Raw genomic sequence first — 14,963 nt, 5'->3', positions numbered from 1 at the left:
AGGTGTGCAGCACTGTATTAGCTATATTATTTAAGTTTTTGTTACATTTTTTGGTCTACCTTTTCTTTGTTTTTTTGTTTGTTTGTTTGTTTGTTTTGTTTTGGTAATTTTGCTATGTGGCCCAGGCTGACCTCTTTATTGCTCCCTCCTACTCTTCTCAGTGCTAAATATGCAGGCATAGACTCCTAGTTTCACTTGCTAAATTTTTAATGAGCCATTTTCCAGCTATCTGGTCTACTTTTGGAAGCTTGCCTCCATGAGGCAAGTGATGAGGCTTATGGGAACAGTGGAAATAGGCATTAAAAACATGAAGCAGGCCTCTCCCTGTCCCCTGTGTGGGTAGGATTTGCCTCATTTTTTTTCTTCTTTTTTGAGAAGACGGGGTTTCTCTGTAGCTTTGGAGCCTGTCCTCGAACTAGCTCTTGTAGACCAGGCTGGCCTCAAACCCACAAAGATCCCCCTGTCTCTGCCTCCCAAGTGCTGGGATTAAAGGCATGTGCCACCACCACTCTGCTGAGATGGTGCTTTTTTTGTGTAACATCCCTGACTGTTTTAGAACTCTTGTAGACCCGACTGGCCTTGAACTCACAGAGATCTGCTTGCCTCTGTTTACTGTGTGCTAGGATTAAAGATGTAAGCTACCACTGCCAGGCAAAGATTTCTTTCTTTTTTTCCTTCTTTCCTTCCTTCCCTTCATCTCTTTCCCATTCTTTTTGACTTCCCTTTTTTTTGAATGGAAAAAATGTTTTGAAATTAATTTAGAAATAGAAAACCTTTAAAGGAGGGGGTAAAAAGACAAAGTATGCAGGCCGGCTTTCATTCATTCATTCATTCATTCATTCATTTATTATGTACACGCTGTTCTGCCTGCATTCCAGAAGAGGGCACTGGATCTCATTACAGATCATTTTGAGCCACCATGTAGTTGCTGGAAATTGAACTCAGGTCCTCTAGGAAAAGCAGCCAGTGCTCTTAACCTCTGAGCCATCTCTGCAGCCCCAAACAAGATTCCAAGTTTTGTTTATTTGTTTCTGGGTTTCTCTGCCTAGCTGTCCTGGAACTAGTTCTTGTAGACCAGGCTGGCCTTGAACTCACAGACAGAGGCCTGCCTCTGTCTCCCAAGCGCTGGAATTAAAGGCGTGCACCACCACCGTCTCGCTGCAGGCAAGTTTTTACTTTATGCACTTCTCATAACCTCATTTGTTTGCTGGTTTCCATAATGAGAAAATACTCAGCCACCCAAATTAATGTTATTAATAGGGATATAGATTACAGATCAGTTTCACAAAGAAGCCAATTAATCTTAAGATCACAAATCCTATTGCTATTGCCACAGCAGTATTCTGGAATTCTTTTCTGTTGTATTTGGTGCATCTTTTAACCAGTCCAGTTACAAACTGCTGACTTGGCTACACAGACTACATCACCTGATCCATGATGGTTTGCTAGATGGCCATTAGAGAGAAGGTAGAGTCTCGTAGCACAGGAGAGGACTTACTTTCTTAGGTGTTGAGTTATGTAAGAGTACAAAATCTCTGCTGCACAATTAAGACCTACACATGTGAATTCTCAACAGCTGAAACCCCTCTATCTTTTCCTGTCAATGTCCTATCCCAACTGTCCCTTAGCAACTGCCTCTATGGTTTCTTTCCCTATGGTTACTTTTTTGTTTGTTTGTTTGTTTTTATGTGTTTTTTTTTTTTTTTTGAGACAGGGTTTCTCTGTGTAGCTTTGGAGTCAATCCTGGAACTAGCTCTTGTAGATCAGGCTGTCCTCGAACTCACGGAGATCCTCCTGCTTCTGTCCCAAGTGCTGGGATTAAAGGCGTGTGCCACCACCACCCGGCGTCCCTCTAGTTACTTTTTTAGGGAATCATAAGGATGGAGAGCAGGGGGTAACTAAGTGGTAGAACCTATGCTTCTCGTGCACAAGGCCCTGAGTTTGATCCCTGTCATCACAGGAGAAAAATGAGTGTTTTCTAAGTAGAACTGTACAGGTTACGGGTGTGTGTCTGCCTAGTGTATGCCGTAATGCACTTTTCCATATACTCATTGCTCTGTGGGTCTCTACAGTTTAGTGGTATTGACTGCAGAGTTGAACTTAGCTGATGGCTAAGTTTGTCGATTGAGGTATTGGTTGAAATACCTTTGTATATTTCCAGTTTGGACAAAAACTTAGAATTTGTGACAGCTGTTTACCTTGCTTATTTGTGTATGCAGGTGGTAAGCATGCCTCTTTTTCTTTTTTCTTTTTGGCTGGTTAGTTTTTTCTGACAAGATTTCTCTGTGTATCCCTAACTGTTCTGGAACTCATACCATAGACCAGGTTGACTTCATATCCATAGTGATTAGCCTGCCTCTGTCTGCAGAGTATGTGTGCCACCACACCTGGTGGTGACTGTAATTTTTGCATTCTATCATCAACTCTGCTGAAAGATTTGGGGACATAGCTAGACATTAGAAATCGTGATAGACAAGAGCCTTTTAGCAGTGGTCATTGCTAGTAGGGAGGCCATGCATGAAGTTTGTAAAGGAGTGTAGGGACAGATATCTGTGCTCTGTGCTCCACCTGTGCTGAAATGACTGATAGGTAGTTTATGTTCTATCTGGCCATTTTCTCATGTGTTTTTTGCTTGTCCGTGTCATTGTGCTGGATTGAAAGGCCCAGTAAGGAATGGACTCAGGCATCCTACTTAGGCTGTCAGGTCTGCATTGTGGAAGGCAGATGGGTGTTATCTTCTTGGCAAATATGCTTGCGTGTCCATGTTAGAAAGCATCTCTAAGGGTGCTGAGCTGGGTGCCAGCAAGATTGCTTTGATCCAGTTTGTTACCTGGCAGTGCTTGATAGGGTTGAGCCCCCAGGCCTATCCTAGCTGGTAACTGTCTGTAAAGTATATTGGCCAGGTTTTCACACTTTCTCACTGGTAGTGAGAAGTACAATGTGTTTTGAAGCCTTGCTGAACATATCTGTCTCGGGGCATTGCGGACCTGTGGGCATTGTAATGGAAAGCATGACAGTGAGGGGAGATTGATATTTTCCTGTCTCAGCATCCCCAGTGCTAAGATTACAGATGTGTACCACTATGCTCAGTTGAAGATGAATTTAGATCCTAGACCCTAACCCTGAAGGCCCTCTGCAGGCTTGTGTTTTAAGTTTTTTCTCAGAAAATTCAGCTTTCCACACAGTTTGACATGGTGCGATTTCCTTTGATGCCCACAGATGTTGGCTGATGATGCAGAAGCAGGTGCTGAGGACGAGAAGGAGGTGGAAGAACTGAAGAAGCAGGGCATTAACCCCTTGCCCAAGCCACCTCCTGGCGTGGGGCTCCTGCCCACTCCTCCACGGCCCCCTGGGCCCCCAGCTCCCACCTCTCCTAATGGCAGGCCCATGCAGGGTGGCCCTCCTCCCCCTCCTCCACCCCCACCCCCTCCTCCGGGGCCACCTCAAATGCCCCTGCCGGCACATGAGCCACTATCCCCGCAGCAGTTACAGCAGGACATGTACAACAAGAAGATCCCTTCTTTGTTTGAGATTGTGGTGCGGCCCACAGGGCAGTTAGCTGAGAAGCTGGGCGTGAGGTGAGTATGCAAGAAGCACAGGAGAATGGCCTGGTAGGGCCTTGCCCTTCTCTGAAGCTGTCAGATCCTATTTGGTCTCTTGGCCTCAGGCTTCAAGTGAACATTGCAGGTGTCCTGGGCTGGGTGCCACTACCTTTTTCTCAGCAGCTTCCTCACAAGTCCCATTTTCTCCTCTAGGTTTCCTGGACCTGGTGGACCCTCTGGGCCAATGGGTCCTGGCCCCAACATGGGACCCCCAGGGCCAATGGGGGGTCCCATGCATCCTGACATGCACCCTGACATGCACCCAGACATGCACCCAGATATGCACCCAGACATGCACCCAGATATGCATCCTGACATGCACCCTGACATGCATCCTGACATGCCAATGGGTCCTGGCATGAACCCTGGTCCTCCCATGGGTCCTGGTGGCCCCCCGATGATGCCCTATGGTCCTGGAGACTCCCCGCATTCGGGAATGATGCCTCCCATCCCACCAGCCCAGAACTTCTATGAGAACTTCTACCCACAACAAGAAGGCATGGAAATGGAGCCGGGGCTCGTTGGGGATGCAGGTATGTAGGCACCAGTTGGGCTGTAGAGTTGGGCTCATCAAGGCGGGATGGTGGGCAGAAGTAACTTTTCTTCCTTGGTCGAGTCTTACAGCAGCATTCCAATCCCGTTCTTGTCTCATGAGTGTTTTTGATATTGTGGAACCTTTTGCCTTGTGAGAGCAGAACTCTTGTGTTTTTGGTCAGTGTAGCAAGCTTTAGGAAACTGTGCTCTTGCAAGTGTCCTAGAAACGGTCTCTCTTCAGGTAATGCTGGGCTTGGTGACTTTGCCTGCCTGACCCCATGACTAGACAGGTTCCTTCTTCTCTTTCCTGTGATGTTAACAACCTCAGTGTCAGGACTAGATGTTGTGAATGGCAATAGAATATATATTGCAGCCTCAAAAAGCTGGAGGGACCAGCCCCAGCCCAGAACTCACAGCAAGTGTCCTCTGTCCTTGCTGTGCTTACATTTTAGTAAGAGGGAAGCAGAGAGATGTCAGTTGATTCATTTGCACATTGGCCATTGTTAGAAAATAGCATGGGACAGTGTAAAGAGTGGTGGGACATAGCCAAGGCCCTAACAGGGACAGTCAACTGGAGCTTCTCTGAGAAGGTGGCTAGGTATCACAGCTGGCCAGCTGTCTGAGGAGAGCAGAAATGCTTATGCTATAAAGGAAGGAGTGTGTGTCACCTGGCAGTAGTGGCTTTGCCTACTCTACAGAACAATGCGGGGCCACGGGACATACGTTCCTGTGGTGGTTCCCAGCACTCAGGAGGTTGAGACTGGTGGACCACTTCGAGTTCTAGGCCAGCCCTGGATATAGTGAGACTACCAAACAATCAGAACAGTGGAGGAAATTCCCAGGCCTCCATGGAGTTGCCTACAGCAGTTGTGCCCAGATGGTGGCATGGAGACAGCCAAGAGTCCAGAGACAGGTCATGTGTTTTGTACATGGCACTTTGGAGCCAGTGTGACCTGTATGTGCTGTGTAGGGTTGGAAGGAGCATCTTGGAGGATGGGTCCAAGCATAGACAGACCTTTACCGAAACTCAGGCTGGTCTTTTGAATGTGAATATCACTACTGCCTCAAAGCACAAGAAACCTGTGTGTGGGCTTGAACAACCATAGTGTATGCATGGCATATACGTATGGTAAAGAGTAAGGCTTTTAAGAGATGCTGGAAAAGACAGGCCGCCAAGATTGAGGTACTAGTACCTGGTCTGCGTTAGTTGTCTTGTTGATGGTAGGTGTCGCCATAGAAAGTGAGTTCGTCATCTGAGTTGCAGGAGGCACCCTTTAGAGCACAGAGCTTCTGTGGTTTCTGCACACCTTTGTGGCCTTCTTGTAATTTGTGTTCTGTGGAGGTGGAGCCTCAGCCTGTGACTGAGCATAAATTCGGTTTCATTAGGCTCATGTACTGACCAAATTCAGGCTGTGGCAGTAGGCCTCCTATCACTGTGTGTGAATATTTACCAGTTTTGCAGTTTGTGGTGTGTGTGTGTTTGTGTATGTGGGGTGCACATGAGCATAGGGCACCTGTGTACAGACCAGGTTGACGTCAGTTGGCTGTATATACTGAGGCAGAGAATCATTTCAACTTAGAGATCATCATAGTAATTCATTTGAACTTGAAATCGCCATTTCAGCTAGTCTGTGGCTAGCTAGATCTAGGAATACCCTGCCTGCTTCCCAAGCACTGGTATTACAGGCTGTTGCCATGTCTTGCCTTGCCTTATGTCCAGTTGTGCAACAGTAGCACACTGAACCATCTTTCCAGGCGCCAGTGTCTCAAGTTAAACTATTTAAAATACCAGACTGGCTTTTCCTGGTAGCATGGACTACATCTCTGATGCTCAGTATATTGCCCCAGCTGGATAAGAGTCCTTACCACATGTGGAAGGAACAGAGTGGGGCTCTTAACAAACTCTGGCTCACCATTCTACATTCGGGGAGTTGCGGTAAGATAATGGTACTGTGTCTAATGCACATAGTAGAGCTGGTTGGTGAGGGAGGGAAGACTTGCTGTGGCCATGCAAGGGAATCTGCCGTGCCTGCCTATATACTCAGTAATTCTAGTGTCCAGGAACCCTAGAGGACAGAGAGGAGAGAGGGGGTGCCCTGAGCTGTACTGAGGTTTTTAGTGAGTTTTGTTCTCTTCTGGTTCTGCTTCTGGGAGATACACCGATTTTCTTTCTTACAGGCATGTCCAACCTGCAGCTTGGGCACTGCATGCAGCTAAGAGTAGATGTGAATGCAACATAACACAAAATCTTAAACCTAGACGGGGCGGTGGTGGCACCATGCCTTTAATTCCAGCACTTGAGAGGCAGGGGCAGGCGGATCTCTGTGAGTTTAAGGCCAGTCTGGTCTACAAAAGCTAGTTCCAGGATAGACTGCAAAGCTACACAGAGAAACTGTGTTTCGGGAAAAAAAAATCTTAAACCTAATAACCTTTATGACTAGGCTGACCATGATGGCTCACACCTTCAGTCCCAGCACTTGAGAGGCAGAGGCAGGTGGATCTCTGTGAGTTCAAAGCAAGACTGCTCTATTAGACAGTTTCAGGACCTTTTTGTGCGAGATTATTTTTACTTTGATTACGTGCTTTCTCAAGCATGAACTTTGTAGATGATACCACATCACGATGTCAAACAGTTGAACATGCCTTCAGAAAACCATGAGACAGCTCATGGCAGATGATGAACCAAGCCTGCTTCCTGTGAGGACAGCAGCAGCTACCTAGCCTGAAAGGGATATGGCCTGTCTACAGGGAGTTTCTATCTGAGGCATATGCACGCAGTTGTGCTGACATCCATAAGCATCCACCATGCCCTCCTTGAGCCTCATCCTTTCCCTGCCAGCTGACCCACTGTGGGCTCCTGCTGGACTCTCAAGGCACCCAGGCCTGGGGAGGAGGAAGGGACGGGTGACCATCCTCATCCTCGCACTCGCCACCCAGCTTGGCTTTTCCAACGGAGGCCTTCCCGACACAAACCCTCTTCCCTGCCACAGAGGACTACGGGCACTACGAAGAGCTGCCGGGGCAGCCTGGGGAGCCCCTCTTCCCCGAGCACCCTCTGGAGCCCGACAGCTTCCCCGAGGGAGGGCCCCCAGGCCAGCTGAAGGCGGGCGCCGGTGTCCCCGACTTCCTGCCCTCGGCCCAGAGGGCTCTGTACCTGAGGATCCAGCAGAAGCAGCAGGAGGAGGAGAGAGCGAGGAGGCTGGCTGAGAGCAGCAAGCAGGACCGGGAGAATGAGGAAGGCATGTGTCCCCCGGCAGGGGCCCAGCCGGCTCTGTGCAGGGACGAGGGGGGGCACCTTGGCTGGGTGCTGTGTCTGAAAGAAGCTTGGCAGGGAGGCCTGTCCTGAGCTGCTGCCTCACGCTGAGGAAATGGAGGCCAGGGTTCCTCTGTGTCTTGGGTTCGGGAGACTCCTGACTCAGTAGGAGGGGTGGTGGGCTGGTTCCTAGCAGAGACAGTGCCCTTCCTGAAGCTCATGGCCCGATCCCTAGAACACATACTTGGGAATTCAAAGCCAAAGATGGGCCAGCTAGCCATAGAAATACGGATCACCAGTGGTGTAGTCAAGGCTCAAGTGGTCACCCCAGTGACATCCACTTTAGGGCTGAATGGACCAAGGGTCTCAGGAATTTGGAGCAAGCCAGTGGGGACAACAGGAGGAAAGACAAAGTTGGCGGCCCCTCCCTGGTGGCTCAGGTTTCCCTCCTGGATCTGTTTGTGGTTGCACTTACTCTTCCCTGACCCCTGGACTATTTTGAAGGTTCTGGGGATGTGTATGTGAGCTGTCAGCATGGCTGCTGTCCAGACCTCTAGAGAGAAGTGACTAGAGCTGGTCTGGACCAAACCTGCCTGAAGGGTGGGAAAAGACAGTAGGACCCTGGGCTCTGAGGCCCAGCCTTACCCTGACCTAATGGCACAATACCTCCATTTCCTCATCTGTCTAGTGAGCATGTTGATGATAGGACCTCCTGGGATGATGTGTGAGTTATTCAGGTCAGACCACCTACCAGGGATGGTACTGGCCTGAGAGAGAAGCCACAATGATATCAACACCCAGAGCCAGGTTGTGCACCCCTGGCTCCCAACCGGGGCCATAGGAGATGCTAACTAACAGCACAGAACCACACACCAGGGCACCAAGGGGTCCACAAGGCTTATGGGATATAGCCATTCATGCCTCCCACTATTCTGCTCTCTCTCAGGTGACACCGGAAACTGGTACTCAAGTGACGAGGATGAGGGGGGAAGCAGTGTCACATCTATCCTCAAGACCTTGAGGCAACAGACATCAAGCCGACCCCAAGCTTCAACTGGGGAACCGAGCAGCAGTGGGCTGGGGGATCCCCGTTTGCAGAAGGGACACCCCACAGGAGGCCGGCTGGCTGACCCCAGACTCAGTCGTGACCCCAGACTCAGCCGCCATGCAGAGACTTCAGGAGGGACTGGCCCAGGGGACTCAGGGCCTTCTGACCCTCGGTTGGCTCGTGCCCTGCCCACCTCCAAGACTGAAGGCAACCTTCATTCCAGCCCTGCGGGCCCCAGCAGTTCAAAAGGACAGACCACTGCAGAAGAAGAGGAAGGGGAGCGGGCCTTGCGCGAGAAGGCAGTGAACATTCCCCTGGACCCCCTGCCTGGGCACCCACTGCGGGACCCTCGCTCTCAGCTGCAGCAGTTCAGCCACATTAAGAAAGATGTGACCCTGAGCAAGCCAAGCTTTGCCCGCACTGTGCTCTGGAACCCTGAGGACCTGATCCCCCTGCCCATCCCCAAGCAGGACGTGCCCCCGGTGCCTGCTGCCCTGCAGTCCCTGCCTGCCCTGGATCCCAGGCTGCACCGCTCCACACCTCCTGGGCCTCCCAACACCCGGCAGCGTCCAGGCTCCACAGATCCCAACACATCTGGCTCTAACCTACCTGACTTTGAACTCCTGTCTCGAATCCTCAAGACTGTCAATGTCAACACCCCTGGCCAGAGTGACAAACCCAGCGACCCCAGGGTGCGGAAGACCCCTACGGATCCCAGATTACAGAAGTCAGCAGATCCTGCTTCAACATCCCGTGCAACCAAGCCCTGTTCTACGGAAGCATCACCTCCTGCTGCCAGCCCAAGTGGAGACTCATCCCCACCAGCCACAGCTCCCTATGACCCCCGAGTGCTAGCAGCTGGTGGCCTGGGCCAGGGCAGCAGCAGTGGGCAGAGCAGTGTGCTGAGTGGCATCAGCTTGTATGACCCAAGGACTCCCAATGCAGGTGGCAAAGCTGCAGAGCCAGCCTCTGACGCGAGTGCTCAGCCCAAGGGTCCTGAGGGCAACGGCAAGAGCTCAGCCTCCAAGGCAAAAGAGCCTCCGTTTGTCCGCAAGTCTGCCCTGGAGCAGCCAGAGACAGGGAAGGTGAGCACAGATGGGGCCACAGCCACGGACAGATACAATAGCTACAACCGGCCCCGGCCCAAGGCCACTGCAGCACCCACTGCTGCCTCATCTACCCCGCCCCCTGAGGGGGCCACACCCCAACCTGGAGTGCACAACCTGCCAGTGCCCACCCTCTTTGGTACTGTGAAGCCTGCCCCCAAAACAGGCACAGGAAGCCCATTTGCTGGCAACAGCCCTGCTCGTGAGGGTGAACAGGATGCAGGCTCCCTGAAGGACGTTTTTAAAGGCTTTGACCCCACAGCCTCCCCCTTTTGCCAGTAGTATCTGTTGGAGCCAGTGCTCCCTCCACTCCACCACCCTTCCAGGGTGACAATTAAGGGCAGCAACCAGAGTTACGGGTGGGGGACAGGCAGGGTGTTCTTTCTTAACATTTTTCTTCCCTTTCTTCCTTTTTAAGTAGTACTTTCTTTGAGTCATAAATTGTATCTAACCGTCTTGGGTTCTGGTCAGTGCTACAGGCTCCTGGGCTCTCTCTGCCTAGTGAGCAACTTGTGCCCTGCGTTGGACAGTGGCAAGTACCCAGCCTGGGGCTTTCCTGGAACTAAGGGAAGCCTAAGTGTCTGGGAAGGCACTGAAAGCCACTCACCCTGTGCTGCTGGGAGAGGACTAAAGCACATTTGGTGGAAGCCGGTGTAGGAGTTTCTAAAGCCCCAGGGTGAGCTGGCTGCTATTCAGCATGCAGCCTGTGACAGCCTGCTTCAGGACAGAGCAACAGAGAAGTGAGAAAATGTCCAGAGGAGAAAAAGGTCCTGGTCCTGGTCCTAACCTGCTTGGGCCTGTGCATCCTCCCTCCAGGGTTTGTCCTGAAAGTGACACCCTATAGCCCTCCAGGAGACTCTGGGTGAGACAGACCTGCAGCCTGTAGGCCTGAGAGGGGTGGGGCAGCCTCTCAAAGCATTCTCCCTCAGTATTACCTGTCCAGTGCCACTGGCCTGACCCTCGAGACAGCTCAAGGATCCGTGGTGTCGCCACCTGCCAGACTCCCGAGGAGGGAGGCCAAGGGTGGCCCTGGCAAAGTGTGTCTGCTTGCTGCTTTCATGCGCCTTAGCCGTGTTCCCTGTAGAGTACCAGATAGTGTTTGCTTTCCCTCCCAAACCGACCGAAGCAGGGCATCAGCTGTCTGTTGCGGTGTTGGATTAGTGGGTGCTTTCCAAAAGGGGGCCTGAGGAAACAGTAGAGTCTGGGGCCAAAGTGGTGTGTAGGTCCTTTCTAGGAAAGGAAACTTGGGGTGGGAAGGCCTAAGGCATCTGCCAGATCCCAGTCAGCGGAGGCATTGCCACAGCCTCCCCTACTGGTAGCCTTAGGTCTGGCCTTAACCAGAGCCCCAGGGGAGACTTCCTGTGACCATGTCCCCAAGATTGGTTGGGGAACTGGATAAGACCTGCTGCAGGCCTTTCTATGTCTGAGTCACTCGCCAAGCCCTAGAGGTCTGCTTTCTTGTAGCCTGCCTTTTCTATATTGGGTCTATGGGCTCAGCTGCTTCCTTTTGGTGATAAGGAAACCTGACACACAGCCAGTGGGTCCCCTCCGCCTCAGGGGGAGACAGGCTGCCACATCCCCACTCGCCCCTCCCCCAATGCCCTCCACATCCCAAAGAGAAATCCCTTCAAAACAATTCTGGGCCTGAAGCTGGGGTGGGAGGGGCTTGTGCCCACAGGCTAACACCCTGTGGGGTCAGTCACCAAGATCAGGTTGGTTTCGGTTGTCTTTGTGTTTTTTATTTTGTTTTGTTTTCTTAAACAATCATCAATGAGATTTGTCTTTGGACTCCAGCCTTGGCCTCCAAGACTGGGGCTGTGGTAAGTGTAGGATAGAAGAGTAGTGTGGCAGTGTTCTGATCCCACCCCACCCCTTTGAAAGTTCTCTTTTGTAAAAGCCAGGCTTGGTCGTGCCTACCTGTCATCCCAGCACTCAGGAGGCAGAGGCAGGAGGATCACGAGTTCAAAGCCAGGCTGGTCTACATTAGAAAAATAAAATTTTTCTTTTGTTAAAGGAAAATTAAATGAATTTTTAAATCTGAAATCTGTGGGTGAGAGGAGCTATTCCTCCTCTTGGAATAGTCAGACGAAGACCCTCCTGGGACAAGGAACTCCGCCTGAATCCCCACTCGCCAGCAGGCCACACTTTTAAAGAAAAATTGTTCTCTAACCAGGATTGTAACAAAAGTGTAAATAGCATTTCTGAGTTGAAAGTCGATGGTGCAAATATGTATATAACGTACTGTATTTTTACAATGATCGTCGCATGGCTCTCCCGCCCCCTTTTGTACTCAGTATCTGTCTTCCAGAAACCTCACCTGCCTTCTCTCATGTGGTCTCTTAATCCAGTAATTGTATTACTGCCATTAAAGGATGCAGTTATTTTAAACAGCCTGCCAGTCTAGTCTCATTTCTGCCCTGCCAGGGAACAAACAAGGTGGGGGTGGAGTGTAGCAGGGCTCTCAGTTGTTTCATTACAGTGAGCCAAGCCCAGGACTTTGTGCCCATTGTGGAGGACTAGGCCCCCCGCCACATCCCCAGCCCCCAGATACTCAACAACAATAGCCAGACCCGCACAGGCATGTGATCCTGGCACTTGGAAGGCTGAGGCAGGAGAATGATGAGTTTGAGACCACCTTAGGCTAGACCTGAAGTAAAGGAAAGGAAAAACCTTGAACTCCTGGTCCTCCTGCCTTTCCTTTCTGTGTGCTGGGATTCCAGGTGCACACTACCAAGCCCCACTTTGTCTCTGTGAGCACATGGATGTATATAGAAACATGTAGGTACGTACACACACCTACAGATAAAGATGGTTCAGCTTGACTTTTGACACTAGAGTGTGCCTATTCAGTGTACTTTGAATTTGGATCTTTTCCCTGGCTAGCAATCCTGAATTTTTGTTTGTTTTGGTGTTTTGTTTTTGAGGCAGGGTTTCATTGGTTTTCAGTTCATATAGCTAAGGATGACCTTGAACTCATGGCCTTCCTGTCTTCCTAGTGCTAAGATCACAGGCATATGCTATCAACTGAGCTATATCCTCAGCCCAGCAGCACACAGTCGCATTTGCAAAGCTGGGGTGGGGAAGAGAGTTGCATCTGGAAGCCAGACATGAGGCATTCGTCACCAAACAAGGCAGGTTTGTGTCCGATGCTTGTGCCCTGAACATGCTAGAGCAAGATGTGCTCAAGGCTCTAAAGGGGCTTAGATGTAATGATACTGTTTCTTGTTTGTTTGTTTGAGACATGGTTCACCTGTGAAGCCTAGGCTGGCCTTATAAACTTCCTGCATGCAATTCCTCTGTCTCACCCTCCCATAGGCTGTGATCATAAATGTACCTCACCAAGCCCGGCTATTTATAGCTTTTTATTTTATTTTATTTTATTTTATTGAGACAGGGTTTCTTTGTAACTTTAGAGTCTGTCCTGGAACTCACGCTGTAGACCAGGCTGGCCTTGAACTCACAGAGATCCAGCTGTCTCTGCTTCCCGAGTGCTGGGATTAAAGGCATGCACCACAACCACCCAGCAACATAGCTATTTTTAATTAAAGATTTATTTTCTATTTTCTGTGCTTAAAGTGTTTTGCCTGCATGCATATCTGTGTACTTGATGCCTTCAGAGCCCAGAAAAGGGCACTGCATCCTAGAACTGGATTTTTGAGCTGCCATTTGGGTGCTAGGTGAAGACCCTGGATCCTCTGGAAAAGCAACCAGTGCTCTTAAAAGTATATATGGGGGCTGGAGAGATGGCTCAGTGGTTAAGAGCATTGCCTGCTCTTTCAAAGGTCCTGAGTTCAATTCCCAACAACCACATGGTGGCTCACAACCATCTGTAATGGGGTCTGGTGCCCTCTTCTGGCCTGCAGGCATACACACAGACAGAATATTGTATACATAATAAATAAATAATTTTTTTTAAGAAAAAAGTATATATGGTAGTGGCACACACCTTTAATCCCAGCACTTGGGAGGCAGAGACAGGCAGATTTCTGTGAGTTTGGGCCAGTCTGGTCTACAGAACAAGTTCCAGGACAGGCTCCAAAGCTACACAGAGAAACCCTGTCTTAAAAAAGAAAATCATAATTTAAAAATAAATTTAAAACCCAACAAAATAACTTATGAACTTGGCTTAACACATTTTCCCTAAATGTTCTAGAATGTGAGAGGTCAAAGATGAAGTTTCCTGTAGATTCAGTCCTTGGTAGACGCTCTTCCTGTCTTGCCTAAGTTGCATCTGACTGTCTTTACAGGGTCTCTTCCTAAGTGCATGCAGGGTAAGGGAGCAGGGGACAGGGAGGGCAGAGGAGCACTCTAGTGTCTCATAAGACATTGAACCTGTTAGACGGGGTTCCCACCCTCAAGACTAGAACAGTGGTTCTGAACCTGTGGGTCACGGCCCTTTGGGGAGGTCGTGTGTCAGACATTTCTGCATTCAGACATTTACATTATGATTTATAATAGTAACAAAATTAGTTATGAAGTAGCAGTGAAAATATTTTATGGTTGGGGTCACCACAACATGAGGGACTGAGTTACAGGGTCGCAGCGTTAGGAAGGTTGAGAAGCACTGCTCTGGAGTCACCTCATCCACCATTCACATGTGAAGTCACAGTGTCTTTAACACCCTCGGGCCTCCATGTGTCCCCAGGCAGAAAGAGTGACAGCAAGCAAGCAAGGAGCTTGTGACATTCTCCAGCACTCAAAAACACAAATATTCATCTTTTTTTTTTTTCAAGATGATCTTGTAGCCCAGGCTAACTTTAACAGGTGGTCCTCCAGCCTCTATCTTCCAAGTTCTAGGATCATTCCTATGTATTTCCTGTTATCCCGCCTCCCCCCCCCAACCCAAGAATAAGTAGACTGTAGGTGCTTTGTGTCAACTTCCTGGTCCCTTCCATCTCTCCCCTTCTTTTTTTTGAGACCAGATCTCTTCAATGTAGCCCTGGCTGTCCTGGAACTCCCTCTAGACCAGACTGGCCTCAAACTCCCAGTGATCTCCCAGCCTCTGCCTCCTTAGTACTGGGATTTAAGGTGTGCAACACTTTCCAGCTTGACTTGCTCTTTGTTTTTTGAGACAGGATCTCTCAGATTGGCCTCAGACTTGCTGTACAGCTGCAGATGGCTGTGAATTTCTGATCCCTCTGCCTTCTGGTTTTCCAGTGCTAAGATTACTGTTGTTTCCACCAGGCCCCACTTATGTAGTGCTGGGTGTGAAGCCCAGGATTCAACTTATTCTGGGATCCCCTGTCTCTGCTGCTATGCACTGGGGTTACAGGTGGAGTGTCAAGTCTGTAATGGTCTGTCCTATTCTTTTAAGAGACAAGCCCTGCCCACCCCACCCCCCACTGCTGAGGCAGGCAGATCTTCCTGTCTTTCTGTCTTGCCCAGGAAGAAGTAGCTGCTGTTCTGGCTCCTCTTCCCCA

General features: G+C 49.9%; 1 protein-coding gene and 1 pseudogene across 7 annotated transcripts in view; one reads left to right on the top strand and one right to left on the bottom strand.

Moving 5' to 3' along the window:
• Positions 1–11,931, top strand: part of Zc3h4 (zinc finger CCCH-type containing 4) — a 40,864-nt gene extending 28,933 nt beyond the window's left edge. For 6 of the 7 annotated variants that reach the window (XM_087908737.1, XM_087908736.1, XM_087908735.1 and 3 more), the window contains 4 exons: positions 3,220–3,578; positions 3,756–4,135; positions 7,127–7,375; positions 8,336–11,931. In XM_087908737.1, the coding sequence (XP_087764863.1) occupies positions 3,220–3,578; positions 3,756–4,135; positions 7,127–7,375; positions 8,336–9,825 (2,478 nt within the window). In that variant the 3' untranslated portion in view covers positions 9,826–11,931. The remainder of the gene's footprint in view (positions 1–3,219; positions 3,579–3,755; positions 4,136–7,126; positions 7,376–8,335) is intronic. The other variant, XM_087908744.1, reaches the window with a different exon arrangement.
• On the bottom strand, positions 1,232–1,436 carry LOC125398747 (protein transport protein Sec61 subunit gamma pseudogene; annotated as a pseudogene).
• Positions 11,932–14,963: the final 3,032 nt, after the last annotated feature.

The sequence above is a fragment of the Myodes glareolus genome, chromosome 1 (assembly GCF_982192425.1).
Source record: "Myodes glareolus chromosome 1, mMyoGla1.1, whole genome shotgun sequence".
Taxonomy (NCBI): Eukaryota; Metazoa; Chordata; class Mammalia; order Rodentia; family Cricetidae; genus Myodes; species Myodes glareolus.
The sequence above is the reverse complement of the archived record's forward strand: the minus strand, read 5'-3'. Positions and strand labels throughout refer to the sequence as shown.